This window comes from Entelurus aequoreus, linkage group LG08 (genome assembly GCF_033978785.1).
Source record: "Entelurus aequoreus isolate RoL-2023_Sb linkage group LG08, RoL_Eaeq_v1.1, whole genome shotgun sequence".
Lineage (NCBI taxonomy): Eukaryota > Metazoa > Chordata > Actinopteri > Syngnathiformes > Syngnathidae > Entelurus > Entelurus aequoreus.
In genome coordinates this window covers 74,020,593-74,039,903 of record NC_084738.1, presented here as the reverse complement: position 1 = coordinate 74,039,903, position 19,311 = coordinate 74,020,593, and the positions used below count along the sequence as shown (strand labels likewise).

General features: G+C 38.4%; 1 protein-coding gene across 1 annotated transcript in view; it reads right to left on the bottom strand.

Moving 5' to 3' along the window:
- Positions 1-19,311, bottom strand: part of ppp1r9bb (protein phosphatase 1, regulatory subunit 9Bb) — a 53,145-nt gene that overhangs the window by 8,526 nt on the left and 25,308 nt on the right. The window contains exons 3-6 of the mRNA XM_062057318.1: positions 12,289-12,421; positions 12,089-12,209; positions 11,900-12,004; positions 3,304-3,436 (exon numbers count right to left, since the gene is read on the bottom strand). Coding sequence (XP_061913302.1) covers positions 3,304-3,436; positions 11,900-12,004; positions 12,089-12,209; positions 12,289-12,421 — 492 coding nt within the window. The remainder of the gene's footprint in view (positions 1-3,303; positions 3,437-11,899; positions 12,005-12,088; positions 12,210-12,288; positions 12,422-19,311) is intronic.

Here is a 19,311-nt window from a genome sequence, read left to right as displayed (position 1 = left end):
ATAATATATATTTATGTATGACTTATTTTTAACACTTTTATGAGCCGGGGCCTTTTGGGTCCCTGAGATCTTTAGCGTGATTTTATTTTTTTATTTTTTTACTGTCATTGTTCAACATTTTTTAAAAACGTTTAATTAATGAATAAATCTGAAGTTGATATTGGGATTGAAAGTAAAAATAATATATATTTATATATGGCTTGATTTTAATACTTTTATGAGCAGGGGCCTTTTGGGTCCCCGAGACCTTTAGTGTGATTTTTGTTTTTTAACTGTCATTGTTCAAAAAATAATAAAAATGTTTAATCAAGGAATAAATCTGAAGTTGATATTGAGATTTAGGCATTGAAATTAAAAATAATATATATTTATGTTATGAGCAGGGAGGGGGGCCTTTTGGGTCCCCGAGACCTTTTAGTGGGATTTTTTTAGTTTAACTGTCATTGTTCAAAAAATAATAAAAACATTTAAACAACGAATAAATCTGAAGTTGAGATTGAGATTGAAAGTAAAAAATAATATATATTTATATATGACTTATTTTTAACACTCTTATGAGCAGGGGCCTTTTGGGTCCCCAAGACCTTTAGTGTGATTTTTTATTTTTTTAACTGTCATTGTTCAAAAAATAATAAAAACGTTTAATCAACGAATACATCTGAAGTTGATATTGAGATTTAGGCATTTAAGTAAAGAATAATATATATTTATGTTATAAGCAAGGAGGGGGGCCTTTTGGGTCCCTGAGACTTTTAGTGTGATTTTTTTTTTAACTGTCATTGTTCAAAAAATTATAAAATCGTTTAATCAACGAATAAATCTGAAGTTGATATTGAGATTGAAAGTAAAAAATAATATATATTTATATATGACTTATTTTTAACACTTTTATGAGCCGGGGCCTTTTGGGTCCCCGAGACCTTTAGTGTGATTTTTGTTTTTTAACTGTCATTGTTCAAAAAATAATAAAAACGTTTAATCAACGAATGCATCTGAAGTTGATATTGAGATTTAGGCATTTAAGTAAAGAATAATATATATTTATGTTATAAGCAAGGAGGGGGGCCTTTTGGGTCCCTGAGACTTTTAGTGTGATTTTTTTTTAACTGTCATTGTTCAAAAAAATAATAAAAATGTTTAATCAACGAATAAATCTGAAATTGAGATTGAAAGTAAAAATAATATATATTTATGTATGACTTATTTTTAACACTTTTATGAGCAGGGGCCTTTTGGGTCCCTGAGATCTTTAGCGTGATTTTATTTATTTTTTTAACTGTCGTTGTTCAAAAAATAATAAAAAGGTTTAATCAACTAATTAATCTTAAATTAATATTGAGATTGAAAGTAAAAAATAATATATATTTATATATGACTTATTTTTAACACTCTTATGAGTGTTAAATGGGCCTTTTGGGTCCCCGAGACCTTTAGTGTGATTTTTTTTAAGTTAACTGTCATTGTTCAAAATTTTTTAAAAATGTTTAATCAACGAATAAATCTGAAGTTGATATTGAGATTCAGGCATTGAAATTAAAAATAATATATATTTATGTTATGAACAGGAATGGGGTCCTTTTGGGTCCCTGAGACTTTTAGTGTGATTCTTTATTTTTTTATTTTAACTGTCATTGTTCAAAAAATAATAAAACATTGTAATCAACAGATAAATCTGAAGTTGATCAAGAGATTTAGAGGTGTAAAGTAAAAAATAATATATATGTATGACTTATTTTTAACACTTGTATGAGTGGGGCCTTTTGTGTCCCTGAGAACTTTAGTATGTTTTTTTTTTTTTTTAAATGTCTTTGGAAAAAAATTAATAAAAAAAGAATCAAAACTAATGTTGTTATAAATTGTTTACTTATTTAAGGCTCCAATTACTTCACATCAAATATTCCATTTTGAAAAATGTTGCCGTAAAAAAAACAAGGTTTTTCTTCACAAAAAATGGGGGAAAACATTTAAAAAAAATAAAAAATAACTTTATGGCAACAGACGGATCTAAAGTTTATTTATAGATATTTAAGCATTGAAAATAGGTCCGTCAAAAATAACGTGTGATTAATAGCTAAAAAATATTGATTAAAATAAAATATAATATGGCAAATGGAAAATTTTACTCCAAAATACACCCTGACTAGACTTTAGATAAACGTTTTGAACAAATAAATAATGTTTAAAAAAATATTGGTGTCCAAATATTGTTTTTTTAAAAAAAGTTAATTTAAATTACGCAATCAAGTAAATAACCCAAGATTAATCATGATTAATCCAAATTTTTTAAAAAAAATAAAAAAACATTTGTAATCAACAGATAAATCTGAAGTTGATTTAGAGGTTGAAATTAAAAATAATATATATTGATATATTACCTTTTTTTTTAAACACTTGTATGAGTGGGGCCTTTTGGGTCCCTGAGAACTTTAGTATGTTTTTTTTTTTTTAAATGTCTTTGGGGAAAAAAAAAAAAAGAATCAAAACTAATGTTGTTTTCAATTGTTTACCTATTTAAGGCTCCAGTTACTTCACATCAAATATTCCATTTTGAAAAATGTTTTGGGGGAAATTTTGTGGTTTTGCCGTAAGAAAACAAGGTTTTTGTTCACCAAAAATGAGGAAAAACATTTATAAAATAAAAAAAAGCTTTATGGCAACAGACGGATCTAAAGTTTATTTATAGATATTTAATCGTTGAAAATAATGAGTTAACTCATGTGATTAATAGCTAAAAAAATGTATACATGCAGATTAATCACGCAATTTATTTCCACTCTACATGCTCCTCTACTGTTTTTATACGCTCAGTAATCAGCTCAATCTACAAATAAAAATACATACAAATAAATTAATCATGATGAATCCAAAATTTTAAAATGTTGCATTTGACAGCAATAATTAAAAGTAAAACAAATATTATGTGACTTATTTTTAACACTTTTTATGAGTGGGGCCTTTTGGGTTCAGGGTTAAAATATATATATTGTAATGGTTTTGAACATGAAAAATATCCAAATGGACACTATCGAATAATAATGTATAGATATGATTGTTATGGGGAAATAAATGTGACATCCCTTCTCAAAGTGGCGGCCCAATATTGACGAGGAAGCTGAGAAGGCGCCACTAAATTCCTCGGCTGATTCGGCGTTGGCAGAGGGCGGGAGTGGGGGCAGCAGGAGGGGGGGGTTGGGCGATGATGAAAAATGGATTACTCAGCGTTTCCTCCCTGGCCTTCGCACCACCGCACACATTCCACAAGCACGAGCCGTGCGAAGAAGAAGAAGAAGCGAGCATACGCACCTCCTGCTCCTCCATGTACTGATTGTAGCGCTGCTCCAGCATCTCCCTCTGCCAGCGCTCCTGTTCCAGAGTCTGCTGGATCAGCTGGGCCACCTCGCTCTGCTCGCCCGGCTTCTCGCGCCCCATGAAGAACCTGCGCACAGTCGCCCCATTAGTCACGCGTCCTGGTACAAAAGCAGTGAGGTTGTCACGTTGTGTAAACGCTCAATAAAAAGTCAACTTCTATTCAATTGAATAGACTGCAAAGACAAGATATTTCACCTTCAAACTGGTAAACTTGCCTATTTTTTTTTTGCAAATATTAGCTCATTTGGAGTTTGATGCCACGCGACGTGTTTCAAAAAAAGCTGGCACAAGTGGCAAAAAAGACTGAAAAAGCTCATCAAAGACTTATTTGGAACATCCCACAGGTGGACAGGCTAATTGGGAACAGGCGGGTGCCATGATTGGGTATAAAAGCAGCTTCAGTCGTTCACCAACAAGGACGGGGGGTCGAGGGTCACCACTTTGTCAACCAATGCCTGAGCAAGTTGTGCAAGAACGACATTCCTCAACAAGGAATTTAGGGATTTCGCCATCTACGCTCTGTAATATCATCAAAAGGTTCGGAGAATCTGGAGAAATCACTGTGCGTAAGCCATGATATTACGCACCTTGGATCTGCATCAAAAAGCCACATCGGTGTGTAAAGGATATCACCGCACGGGCTCAGGAACACTTCAGAAAACCACTGTCGGTAACTACAGTCGGTCGCCACATCTGTACGTGCAAGTTAAAACTCTACTGTGCAAAACCACGGCCATTTATCAACAACACCCAGAAACGCCGCCGGCTTTGCTGTGGGCCCGAGCTCATTTTAAAATGGACTGATGCAAAGTGGGAAAGTTTTCCCTGGTCTGACAAGTCCACATTTCAAATCGTTTTTGGAAACTGTGGACCAAAGAGGAAAAGAACCATCCGGATTGTTCTAGGGTGAAAGTGTAAAAGGCAGCATGTGTGATGGTATGGGGGTGTATTAGTGGCCAAGACATGGGTAACTCTGTGAAGGTACATACACGTAAGCTATGATATTACGCACCTTGGATCCCTCAGGCGGCGCTGCATCAAAAAGTCATATCGGTGTGTAAAGGATATCACCGCATTGGCTCAGGAACACTTCAGAAAACCACTGTCGGTAACTACAGTCGGTCGCCACATCTGAAAGTGCAAGTTAAAACTCTACTGTGCAAAACCACGGCCATTTATCAACAACATCCAGAAACGCCGCCGGCTTCGCTGTGGGCCCGAGCTCATTTTAAAATGGACTGATGCAAAGTGGGAAAGTGTTCCCTGGTCTGACGAGTCCACATTTCAAATCGTTTTTGGAAACTGTGGACCAAAGAGGAAAAGAACCATCCGGATTGTTCTAGGGTGAAAGTGTAAAAGGCAGCATGTGTGATGGTATGGGGGTGTGTTAGTGGTCAAGACATGGGTAACTTACACATCTGTGAAGGTGCCATTAATGCTGAAAGGTACATACAGCTTTTGGAGCAACATATGTTGCCATCCGAGCGACGTTATCATGGACGCCCCTGCTTATTTCAGCGAGACGATGAAATGCCTTTTTTTTTGCAATGTGTTGCTGCCATTCAATTCTAAGTTCATGATTATTTGCACACAAAAAAAAAGAAATAAGTATCTTGTCTTTGCAGTCTATTCAGTTGAATAGAAGTTGAAAAGGATTTGTTGTATTCTCTTTTTATTTAGCTTTTACACAACGTGACAACTTCACTGCTTTTGGCGTTTGTGAATAAATCTTCTCATTCCGATCACCGCCGAGCAAAAGTTTAATTACAGCGCAGACGACCTCTCAATGGCCGCCTTAATGAAATGCACGCTAACGCACTTCCTGTTTGTTTAGCACAAAGTGCTTCTTTATGGCGGTCATCCATATTGCATGCATCCATCTATGGCCGCCGCACTCAATTATCAATGAGGACGCCAGGGAAGAAGAACAACAACATCTAAAAGAGCTGAATCTGACATGGCGTGATGCGTTCAAGGACCCGGCTATGTTTCTGTAGAGCACAGGTGTCAAACTCGTGGCCCACCACTTCTTGCTATGTAGGGTGGCGCTTTCCGTCGTTTTCAGCAGACTGCATTACATTATTGCATTACTGCAATGTGGAGTAAAAAAACACCAACTCAGGCTAAGATACACGGCTCGGATATTGTCAACTGGCAGCTTACAAGTCGGATAAAAGGGATCCTGTCAAATAGAGGATCTTTGACTAACATTTTACTTTAGGTCCTTAAAAACAGCAAATATATCCTGTCATATAGAGGATCTTTGACTAACTAATTTTACTGTAAAATATGAATAAATAAATATAATAATATAAATAAAAATATATGTACAATAAATTTATATTATTCATATATATATAATATATATATTATTTATTATTATTGTCTATTGTGAGCGAACTGTGGTGCTGAATTTCCCCCAGGGATCAATAAAGTACTTTCTATTCTATTCTAAAATTGCAGTTGTATTTAATTTACAGTAAAAAAAAAAAAAAGTAAATTTGACAGTAAAAATACATTTTTTTAACGATAAAAATAGCAGTACTGTTTTCCATTTACAGTAATACACACTACATTTGCAGTAATATACACTACATTTACAGTAATATACACTACATTTACAGTAATACGCACTACATTTACAGTAATGCACACTACATTTGCAGTAATACACATTACATTTACAGTAATATGCACTACATTTACAGTAATATACACTACATTTACAGTAATTTACACTACATTTACAGTAATGCGCACTACTTTTACAGTAATATACACTACATTTACAGTAATATACACTACATTTGCCGTAATACACACTACATTTACAGTAATATACACTACATTTGCAGTAATACACACATTTACAGTAATATACACTACATTTACAGTAATACACACTACATTTACAGTAATATACACTACATTTACAGTAATATACACTACGTTTACAGTAATATACACTACATTTACAGTAATATGCACTACATTTATAGTAATATACACTACATTTACAGTAATACACACTACATTTACAGTAATATACACTACGTTTACAGTAATACGCACTATGTTTACAGTAATATACACTACATTTACAGTAATATACACTAAGTTTACAGTAATATACTCTACATTTACAGTAATATGCACTACATTTATAGTAATATACACTACATTTACAGTAATACACACTACATTTACAGTAATATACACTACGTTTACAGTAATACGCACTATGTTTACAGTAATATACACTACATTTACAGTAATACGCACTACATTTACAGTAATATACACTACATTTACAGTAATACACACTACATTTACAGTAATACGCACTACATTTACAGTAATATACACTACATTTACAGTAATACACACTACATTTACAGTAATATACACTACATTTACAGTAATATACACTACATTTACAGTAATACGCACTACATTTACAGTAATATACACTACATTTACAGTAATACACACTACATTTACAGTAATACGCACTACATTTACAGTAATATACACTACATTTACAGTAATACACACTACATTTACAGTAATATACACTACATTTACAGTAATATGCACTACATTTACAGTAATACACACTACATTTACAGTAATATGCACTACATTTACAGTAATACGCACTACATTTACAGTAATATGCACTACATTTACAGTAATATACACTACATTTACAGTAATACACACTACATTTACAGTAATATACACTACATTTACAGTAATATACACTACATTTACAGTAATATGCACTACATTTTGAGAGGAAATTATTGCAACTTACCATATTTTTTTTACATTTTAGTTTAAAAAAAAACATCTAATAAAATGCCTTAAAAAATAAAAATATTGTAATAAGAGTATTTACTGTTAGAACCGGCCCTCTGGGGGCCAAACACAAGTGCGGTGTGGCCCTCAGTGAGAACCACGTTGACACCTCTGCTCTAGTGACTGTATTCTTTGGCGCTGGTTCAGGATGAGTCCAGAACAAAAAAAGTAGTTTGAGACCACAGACTGACCTAAATGTACAAAAAAAAAAAAAAAGCACGTCATAGCAATTTGTGGTAAACAAAGTGAGTAAAATCCTGTTTGCCAGTCATGCTTTTATTAGCAGTCCACCCAGCTCCTAAAATGAGGAGGGGACTAAAACTGACACAGTCCAAAGTAAAAATAATAGAAATAACCCGAGCTAACGAAAAGTCGATAAAATTGGTCGCCCGTCTCTCATGCTTTTGTCCACACAGGTTGAGCCGACCTGACAGGGACTGAAACTGAAAGTTAACCTTCTACTTAAACGCTCTCAGCAGGCCGGTACTTGATGACACCATTAATAATAACAAAGGTGGAAAATATTCCTATAACTATTATCAAGGATGTGTTAGCATGCTAATGTGTTTAAAAAACTTATTAAGAAATATGCGTGTATTAATGGATTTAACAAGTATAAGTACAACTACAATAGAAATGAGAAGCTACTAAAATATGAGTACAAAGTTATACTACCTGGTGTGTGTACACTTAAACTATTACCCTTTAAATATGAACCTGAAAAGTGAATACAAAAAATAAATAAATACAATGAAAAAATAATGTAAAAAAAATAAAAAATAAAAATTCTATATGTTATATGTAAAACAAATATATATATTTTAAAATATAAAATATAGAAAAATATTTTTTTTATTAGATTTATATATATATATATATATATTTAATATATATATATATATATATATATATATATATATATATATATATATATATATATATATATATATATATATACACACACACTGTATATACAGTATATTGTCTTAATTAAGAGTGAACCATAATAAAAATAATTGAATACAATAAAATGTATACAAGAAAAAATATAATTTAAAAATTTATACATTTCTATATTTTAAGTAAAAATTTTTTTATTTTTTTTAAATTAAAAAAAGTGAATCCAAATGCTGCCAAGTTTCTTTTTACTTTGAAAAGTGATTTAAAAATAAATAATTACGATAAAAAAATATATAATAATGAATATATATATATACTGTATATATATATTTTTTAAAATTAATCCAAATATAAATTAATAAATTAAATAAAAAATAAATCCAATTACAAATATTGAAAAAATATATCAATTTCCATATTTTATGTCAAAATTAAAATATCTATTTTTAAATTTTAAAAAAGTTAATCCAAATGCTGATATGTTTTTTTTACTCTAAAAACTGAATTCAAATATAAATAAATTAAAGAAAAACTAAACACAATTAAATAATATTAATAATGTAAAAATACAGATATTTCTATATTATGTATATACCTGTATATGTACTCTTTTTTTTTTTTAATAAAAAAAAAGTGAATCCAAATAAAAAATAAATAAAATAAAAATAAATCAGATTAAAAAATAATAATTCAAAAATACTATATTTTGTATACAAAAAAAGATATGCATGTGTTAAAAACTAAATAAAAAATTAATCCAAATGCTGCTAAGTCTTTTTTACACGATTGCCGACATTACATCTTCATGAAAACTGCTACTGAACGACTGACTCGCAAATGTGAATCTGTTCACATCGTTGACTTAAAAGAGCCGTTATAAAGACTCGACTCGTTCGCGAAGGTCCCATCTCACTATAATTGCACTGAAAGTTCAAAAGCGGAAATGTCAGGCTAATTGCTCGCTAGTAGCGCTAACAGTAGAACGTAGCTTGTTAGCAACTTTTCAACACAACAACAGTTGACAATCACAAATATTAGTCAACTCTTACTGTATTTACAGCCCTGAAAACCGCCGATTGGCAGGAATATATTACAATTCTTAGCATCAATGCTAGCTTAAGTCTTTTTAAACCCCATAAAACTAATTTTTTGTAGCATCATGCGTTTATTCGCATATTTAATCAGGCATTTTTTTTTATGTGTTTCAGGTATCTTTGTGTTGATCTATTTTGCTCAGCTAGCCTTTAGCACGTCGCTAATAAACCCTTCTTGGTCTTACTTGACGGTTCCTGACGTGTTCCTCAGCACCGTGGCGGCAAACTAGCCTTTAGCACGTCGCTAATAAACCCTTCTTGGTCTTACTTGACGGTTCCTGACGTGTTCCTCAGCACCGTGGCGGCAAACTAGCCTTTAGCACGTCGCTAATAAACCCTTCTTGGTCTTACTTGACGGTTCCTGACGTGTTCCTCAGCACCGTGGCGGCAAACTAGCCTTTAGCACGTCGCTAATAAACCCTTCTTGGTCTTACTTGACGGTTCCTGACGTGTTCCTCAGCACCGTGGCGGTAAATTAGCCTTTAGCACGTCGCTAATAAACCCTTCTTGGTCTTACTTGACGGTTCCTGACGTGTTCCTCAGCACCGTGGCGGCAAACTAGCCTTTAGCACGTCGCTAATAAACCCTTCTTGGTCTTACTTGACGGTTCCGGACGTGTTCCTCAGCACCGTGGCGGCAAACTAGCCTTTAGCACGTCGCTAATAAACCCTTCTTGGTCTTACTTGACGGTTCCGGACGTGTTCCTCAGCACCGTGGCGGCAAACTAGCCTTTAGCACGTCGCTAATAAACCCTTCTTGGTCTTACTTGACGGTTCCTGACGTGTTCCTCAGCACCGTGGCGGCAAACTAGCCTTTAGCACGTCGCTAATAAACCCTTCTTGGTCTTACTTGACGGTTCCTGACGTGTTCCTCAGCACCGTGGCGGCAAACTAGCCTTTAGCACGTCGCTAATAAACCCTTCTTGGTCTTACTTGACGGTTCCTGACGTGTTCCTCAGCACCGTGGTGGCAAACTAGCCTTTAGCACGTCGCTAATAAACCCTTCTTGGTCTTACTTAACGGTTCCTGACGTGTTCCTCAGCCCCGTGGCGGCAAACTAGCCTTTAGCACGTCGCTAATAAACCCTTCTTGGTCTTACTTGACGGTTCCTGACGTGTTCCTCAGCACCGTGGCGGCAAACTAGCCTTTAGCACGTCGCTAATAAACCCTTCTTGGTCTTACTTGACGGTTCCTGACGTGTTCCTCAGCACCGTGGCGGCAAACTAGCCTTTAGCACGTCGCTAATAAACCCTTCTTGGTCTTACTTAACGGTTCCTGACGTGTTCCTCAGCACCGTGGCGGCAAACTAGCCTTTAGCACGTCGCTAATAAACCCTTCTTGGTCTTACTTGACGGTTCCTGACGTGTTCCTCAGCACCGTGGCGGCAAACTAGCCTTTAGCACGTCGCTAATAAACCCTTCTTGGTCTTACTTGACGGTTCCTGACGTGTTCCTCAGCACCGTGGCGGCAAACTAGCCTTTAGCACGTCGCTAATAAACCCTTCTTGGTCTTACTTAACGGTTCCTGACGTGTTCCTCAGCACCGTGGCGGCAAACTAGCCTTTAGCACGTCGCTAATAAACCCTTCTTGGTCTTACTTGACGGTTCCTGACGTGTTCCTCAGCACCGTGGCGGCAAACTAGCCTTTAGCACGTCGCTAATAAACCCTTCTTGGTCTTACTTAACGGTTCCTGACGTGTTCCTCAGCACCGTGGCGGCAAACTAGCCTTTAGCACGTCGCTAATAAACCCTTCTTGGTCTTACTTGACGGTTCCTGACGTGTTCCTCAGCACCGTGGTGGCAAACTAGCCTTTAGCACGTCGCTAATAAACCCTTCTTGGTCTTACTTAACGGTTCCTGACGTGTTCCTCAGCCCCGTGGCGGCAAACTAGCCTTTAGCACGTCGCTAATAAACCCTTCTTGGTCTTACTTGACGGTTCCTGACGTGTTCCTCAGCACCGTGGCGGCAAACTAGCCTTTAGCACGTCGCTAATAAACCCTTCTTGGTCTTACTTGACGGTTCCTGACGTGTTCCTCAGCACCGTGGCGGCAAACTAGCCTTTAGCACGTCGCTAATAAACCCTTCTTGGTCTTACTTAACGGTTCCTGACGTGTTCCTCAGCACCGTGGCGGCAAACTAGCCTTTAGCACGTCGCTAATAAACCCTTCTTGGTCTTACTTGACGGTTCCTGACGTGTTCCTCAGCACCGTGGCGGCAAACTAGCCTTTAGCACGTCGCTAATAAACCCTTCTTGGTCTTACTTGACGGTTCCTGACGTGTTCCTCAGCACCGTGGCGGCAAACTAGCCTTTAGCACGTCGCTAATAAACCCTTCTTGGTCTTACTTAACGGTTCCTGACGTGTTCCTCAGCACCGTGGCGGCAAACTAGCCTTTAGCACGTCGCTAATAAACCCTTCTTGGTCTTACTTGACGGTTCCTGACGTGTTCCTCAGCACCGTGGCGGCAAACTAGCCTTTAGCACGTCGCTAATAAACCCTTCTTGGTCTTACTTAACGGTTCCTGACGTGTTCCTCAGCACCGTGGCGGCAAACTAGCCTTTAGCACGTCGCTAATAAACCCTTCTTGGTCTTACTTGACGGTTCCTGACGTGTTCCTCAGCACCGTGGCGGCAAACTAGCCTTTAGCACGTCGCTAATAAACCCTTCTTGGTCTTACTTGACGCTTCCTGACGTGTTCCTCAGCACCGTGGCGGCAAACGTCTGCGTGACTCCCACCAAACTGGTGCCGTCCACCTCCACGATGAGGTCGTTCACTTGGATCCTGCCGGAAGGGGGGGGAGAAGTTTGGACCAAAGTACGGAGAAGCGACGCCTCGGTGACCCAATACTTGTGACCATGACCACACCTGCCGTCACGCTGCGCCGCCCCGCCGTCGGTGACGGTCTTGACGAAGATGCCCAGCTTCTCCAGGCCCATGTCGGCCCCGGCCCCCATGCCGATGATGCTGATGCCCAGGCCGTCCTGGTCTGAGGGAGAGGACGGGGGACGGGGGGGGCAACAAAGGTGAAGACAAAGTGGCTGGGGCCGCCTCCACAAAGTACGCACCTTTCTCCAGCTCCACAGGGAACAGGTCCAGCCTCTCCACCCTCTTCTCCAGCTCGTACTCCGCCGACGCCGCCATGGGGTCCACGTCCTCATTGCGCCGGTCGTAGTCCTCGTTGGGGTAGGTGGCGAACACCTGCCAGCGGACACCACACACATAACTAGTTGGGCCACATCGCGGTAAAACTCTTAGAGGGCCGATTTAATTGACGTGGCGGGCCAAATTATTGACGTGACAGACCATGTTAATGACAAAACAGGCCACATTAATTGATGTGGCGGGCCAAATTAATGACGTGACAGACCACGTTAACGATGAGACAGGCCACATTAATTGATGTGACGGACCACGTTAAAGACGAGACAGGCCACATTAATTGATGTGGTGGACCATATTAATGACGAGACAGGCCACATTAATTGATGTGGCGGGCCACTTGATGATGTGACGGACCACATTAATGACAAAACAGACCACATTAATGACGTGAAGGACCACATTAAAGAAGAGACAGGCCACGATAATTGATGTGACGGACCACGTTAATGAAGAGACAGGCCACGATAATTGATGTGACAGACCACATTAATGACAAAACAGACCACATTAATGACGTGAAGGACCACATTAAAGAAGAGACAGGCCACAATAATTGATGTGACGGACCACGTTAATGAAGAGACAGGCCACAATAATTGATGTGATGGACCACATTAATGACAAAACAGACCACATTAATGACGTGACGGACCACGTTAATGAAGAGACAGGCCAAATTAATTGATGTGACGGACCACATTAATGAAGAGACAGGCCACGTTATTTGACGTGACGGACCACGTTAAAAAAGAGACAGGCCACAATAATTGATGTGACGGACCACGTTAATGAAGAGACAGGCCACAATAATTGATGTGACGGACCACGTTAATGAAGGGACAGGCCACATTAATTGATGTGACGGGCCAGATTTATTGATGTGGCGGGCCACTTGATGTGACAGGCCACGATAATTGACGTGGCGGGCCACTTGATGACGAGACAGACCACATTAATTGATGTGGCGGACCATATTAATGACTAAACAGGCCACATTAATTGATGTGACAGGCCACATTAATGACGTGACGGACCACGTTAATGAAGAGACAGGCCACAATAATTGATGTGACGGACCACATTAATGACAAAACAGACCACATTAATGACGTGACGGACCACGTTAATGAAGAGACAGGCCACAATAATTGATGTGACGGACCACGTTAATGAAGAGACAGGCCACATTAATTGATGTGACGGACCACGTTAATGAAGAGACAGGCCACTTTAATTGATGTGACGGGCCACATTTATTGATGTGGCGGGCCACTTGATGTGACAGGCCACATTAATTGATGTGGCGGGCCACTTGATGACGAGACAGACCACATTAATTGATGTGGCGGACCATATTAATGACTAAACAGGCCAAATTAATTGATGTGACAGGCCACATTATTTGATGTGGCGGGCCACTTGATGACGTGACGGACCACATTGATGAGGAGACAGGCCACATTAATTGATGTGGCGGACCATATTAATGACGAGACAGGCCACATTCATTGATGTGACAGGCCACATTAATTGATGTGGCGGGCCACTTGATGATGTGACGGACCACATTGATGACGAGACAGGCCACAATAATGACGTGACGGACCACGATAATGAAGAGACAGGCCACTTTAATTGATGTGGCGGGCCAATTGATGTGACAGGCCATATTAATTGACGTGGCGGGCCACTTGATGACGTGACGGACCACATTGATGACGAGACAGGCCAGTTAATTGATGTGGCGGACCATGTTAATGACAAAACAGGCCACATTAATTGATGTGACAGGCCACATTAATTGATGTGGCGGGCCACATTAATTGATGTGGCGGGCCACTTGATGTGACATGCCACATTGACGTGGCACCTGATGATGTGACTGACCACATTAATGACAAAACAGACCACGTTAATGACGTGACGGACCACGTTAATGAAGAGACAGGCCACAATAATTGATGTGACGGACCACGTTAATGAAGAGACAGGCCACAATAATTGATGTGACGGACCACATTAATGAAGAGACAGGCCACATTAATTGATGTGACAGACCACATTAATGAAGAGACAGGCCATATTAATTGATGTGACGGGCCACATTAATGACAAAACAGACCACATTGATGACGTGACGGACCACGTTAATGAAGAGACAGGCCATATAAATTGACGTGACGGACCACATTAATGAAGAGACAGGCCACATTAATTGATGTGACGGACCACATTAATGAAGAGACAGGCCACATTAATTGATGTGACGGACCACATTAATGAAGAGACAGGCCACATTAATTGATGTGATGGACCACATTAATGAAGAGACAGGCCACATTATTTGACGTGACGGACCACGTTAATGAAGAGACAGGCCACATTAATTGATGTGACGGACCACATTAATGAAGAGACAGGCCACATTAATTAATGTGACGGACCACGTTAACGACGAGACACGCCACATTAATTGATGTGACAGACCACATTAATCGATGTTGAGGACCACATTGATGATGTTATGGACCACTTTAATGGCGTGAAGGACCACATTGATGACAAGATAGGCCACATTGATGATTGTAACAATGACAATATATATATATATATATATATATATATATAATACATTAACAATACATGTTTGACAGTAAAATCAGTAGTTTTTACAGCACATAAACTAATGGACTAAATAGAATGGAATGGAGAAACAACATCACAGTTTTTAGTGCTAACATTTAGCAACAGAGCTGCCAGTTGTTGTTTTTTTACTGTAAAATATTGTATTTTTAATGGGTTTTTTGTTAGTTTTTGTATGTTTTAGTGTCTTACTGTATATGGAAAAAACAAAAAAAACAAATATATTTAAAAAGAAAAGATGAAGCATTTTATTAACACATATTATTTCTGCCTATCGCGCGCCACATTTGGCCTTGACTTTGACACCTGTGTGCCAGGAGGTAAGCACATAACCCTGTCACATGACTGTCACATGACTGTCACGGAATGACGGTGAACACCATTGTGCACTTTAGACGTGAACACAATGTTGTGCACTTTAGACGTGAACACAATGTTGTGCACTTTAGACGTGAACACAATGTTGTGCACTTTAGACGTGAACACAATGTTGTGCACGACACACACCGAGTTTCAACGCCTTCATTCTGCTCCACAGCGCGGTGGTTTACATAATCACCATCAGCATGCTAATGGGGGGCTGCTGCAGCTGCACACACACACACACACACACACACACACACACACACACACACACACACACACACACACACACACACACACACACACATTCTTGTATTTGTTACCTTCTTGAGAGCTGATAAAAATGCCTCCCTCTTTAGGACCAGCCTTTCTAGATATATAAAGATGTGTATTTACAACATTAATAATATATACATACTATGCAAATGTGAAAAATGTGTTGGAATTTTACATGAAAAAGGTCACAATTTCACAAGAAAAACTGAGAATTTTGGCAGTATTATAATAAAAGTCGTCATTTTACTCAACGCAAGTCAAAATTTTGCGAGAAAAACTGAACATTTGTGCAATATTATGATAAAAGTTGCAATTTTACTCAATAACAGTCGCAATTTTACAAGAAAAAGCTTAAAATTTAGCCAATTCTAGGAAAAGAGTCATAATTTTACTTGACAAAAGTCACAATTTTATAAGAAAACTTTAACATTTTGGCAATATTATAATAGTAATCGGAATTTTACTCAAAAAATGTCACTTTTTTACAAGAACAACAAAACAATTGGCAATATTGTGATAAAAGTTGGAATTTTACTCAATAACAGTCGCAATTTTACAAGAAAAAGCTTAAAATTTTGGCGATTTTAGGAAGAGTCGTAATTGTGCCTGACGAAAGCCACAATTTTATTAGAAAACTAACATTTTGGCAATATTACAAAAATCATCAGAATTTTACTCGGCAAAATGATGACAAAAGTCATCATTTTACTCGAAAAATTTCACTATTTTACAAGAACAACACAAAAAATTGGCAGAATTTTATAGGACGGATGTCACCATTTTGCATGAAAAAGTAATCATTTTACAACAAAAAAGTAATAATTTTACAACAAAATATTGCAACATTTACAGAAACAGAAAAAATATGAGAAATTGTTCCCAATTTTATATTTAAAAAAAAGTCGACACTGTGACAAAAATAATGTTTTTTTCTTTTTTGTAAGTTGGTTTTAATCTTCATTATTTACTCCAAGTTATTACAGTATGTCTCTATATACATATTTATTTATTTTTATTAATTTTGTCCAAAGGGGGCGCATTTCAATGTCTCACACACACTTGTTATTTCATATGTTGACCAGAGGGGGAGCACTTTTAAAAGCGACACACAGTCAATGTGAAAAATGCCTCCTTTTTGGGACCACCCTCATTTTGATAGATGTCACCACAAATGAGACATTGTCTATTAGATGCAATGTTATTGATTTATGTCATCACTTGTTCACACCTCCTCATATGGAAGATACTTTTCCTTCTTCACGTCTCAATAGGCTAGAAATACAAGCACACACACGCTATAGCGGTCCAAGCATCTCAGGACTGACCGGACAAAATGTTTTCTCACTTTTTTTCCTGCTGACTTTGTTGTTAGCGCGTCCCTCGCTCGGGTTGTGAGTTCCGCCCCCATCTGCGACACGCTCGTCTCCCAGCCCCCGTCCTCTTCTCCATGGCAACGCCACCCGCTCGGCAGTTCTGACGGCGCTTTGAAAACGTGCCCCCCCTCCCCTCAGCCCCCCCCTTGGGAGATTTACAGTATTATTGTATTTGTATGCATGACTGAACGCTCTTCCTTAAAGCTCTCAAGCCAAGAAAAGCCTCTGAAAGGTTCCTGCTCGGCCCCCGAATGACGTTCCATTCATGAGGAACCGATGAGAAAGGCGTGTTTTAGGCGCATGTCGGTTCCCTGTTCGATGCCATCCTTGTGTTTCTCATTGGGTTGTACAGTATACCAGTACTAGTATAGTACCGCGATACAAATGAATCATTTTCGGTGCTATACCGCCTCTAAAAAGTACCGGTTTTATTTATTTCTTTAACGGGCATGACTGAGCGTCGTCGTCACGTGGTCACATTGTAAAAAAAAGTCAAGATAAAGTTGAAGTTATAACACTGAAACACCCTGTGGTCTCCATGGGGACAAATAAAGTAAGTCACGTACAAGTAGCGTTATCACCGGAGGACGAGGAATAGCTAAACATGCTTCACTACACACCGTAGGAGGATACAATAGCTCACCAGCGTCACAATGTAAACAAACGCCATGGGTGGATCTACACCTGACATCCACTGTGATGATATCAAGTACAGGAGCGTATCTGGTCGATACTACTAATGATTACATCGATACTTTTTTCCTTTTTAAAAAAAAAAAATCATATTATGTTTATAAACTCGGGTAATACGTCCCTGGACTGGGGGTGTTGTGGTTTTACGAGCAGAGGAGCATGTTCGGCAGCGCGCACACACAGAGTACTTACAAGCAGACACGGTGTGTGGACAGAAAAGGGAGAATGGACGCATTTTGGTGTAAAAAGTAAAGATAAAGGTGAAGTTGTAACACTGAAACACCCTGTGGTCTCCATGGCGACAAATAAAGTAAGTTACGTACAAGTAGCATTATCACCGGAGGACGAGGAATAGCTAAACATGCTTCGCTACACACCGTAGGAGGATACAATAGCTCACCGGCGTCACAATGTAAACAAACGCCATGTGTGGATCTACACCCGACATCCACTGTGATGATACCAAGTACAGGAGCGTATCTAGTCGATACTACTAATGATTACATTGATACTTTTTTACTTTAAAAAAAAAAAAATTGTAATATGTTTATAAACTCGGGTAATACGTCCCTGGACTAGGGTTGTTGTGGTTTTACGAGCAGAGGAGCATGTTCGGCAGCGCACACACACAGAGTACTTACAAGCAGACACGGTGTGTGGACAGAAAAGGGAGAATGGACGCATTTTGGTGTAAAAAGTAAAGATAAAAGTGAAGTTATAACACTGAAACACCCTGTGGTCTCCATGGCGACAAATAAAGTAAGTTACGTACAAGTAGCGTTATCACCGGAGGACGAGGAATAGCTAAACATGCTTCGCCACACACCGTAGGAGGATACAATAGCTCACCGGCGTCACAATGTAAACAAACGCCATGGGTGGATCTACACCTGACATCCACTGTGATGATACCAAGTACAGGAGCGTATCTAGTCGATACTACTAATGATTACATCGATACTTTTTTCCTTTTTAAAAAAAAAAAATCATATTATGTTTATAAACTCGGGTAATACGTCCCTGGACTGGGGGTGTTGTGGTTTTACGAGCAGAGGAGCATGTTCGGCAGCGCGCGCACACAGAGTACTTACAAGCAGACACAGTGTGTAGACAGAAAAGGGAGAATGGACGCATTTTGGTGTAAAAAGTAAAGATAAAGGTGAAGTTATACACTCAGGAAGAGGTGCTTTAAGACATGGCTAGCTAGTTAGCGGCTAACGTCCATCCGCAGTGTTTTAGCTACTTCTAAATCACTAATCCTGGCCTCCATGGTGACAAAGTAAGTTTCTTACAAGTATCATTATCACCGGAGGACGAGGAATGGCTAAACATGCTTCACTACACACCGTAGGAGGATACAATAGCTCACCGGCGTCACAATGTAAACAAACGCCATGGGTGGATCTACACCTGACATCCACTGTGATGATACCAAGTACAGGATTACATCGATATTTTTTAGCATCATAAAATATTTTTGAGTTTAAAAAAAATGCATATTATGTTTATAAAGTCAGTAAATACGTCCCTGGACACATGAGGACTTTGAATATGACCAATGTATGATCCTGTAACTAC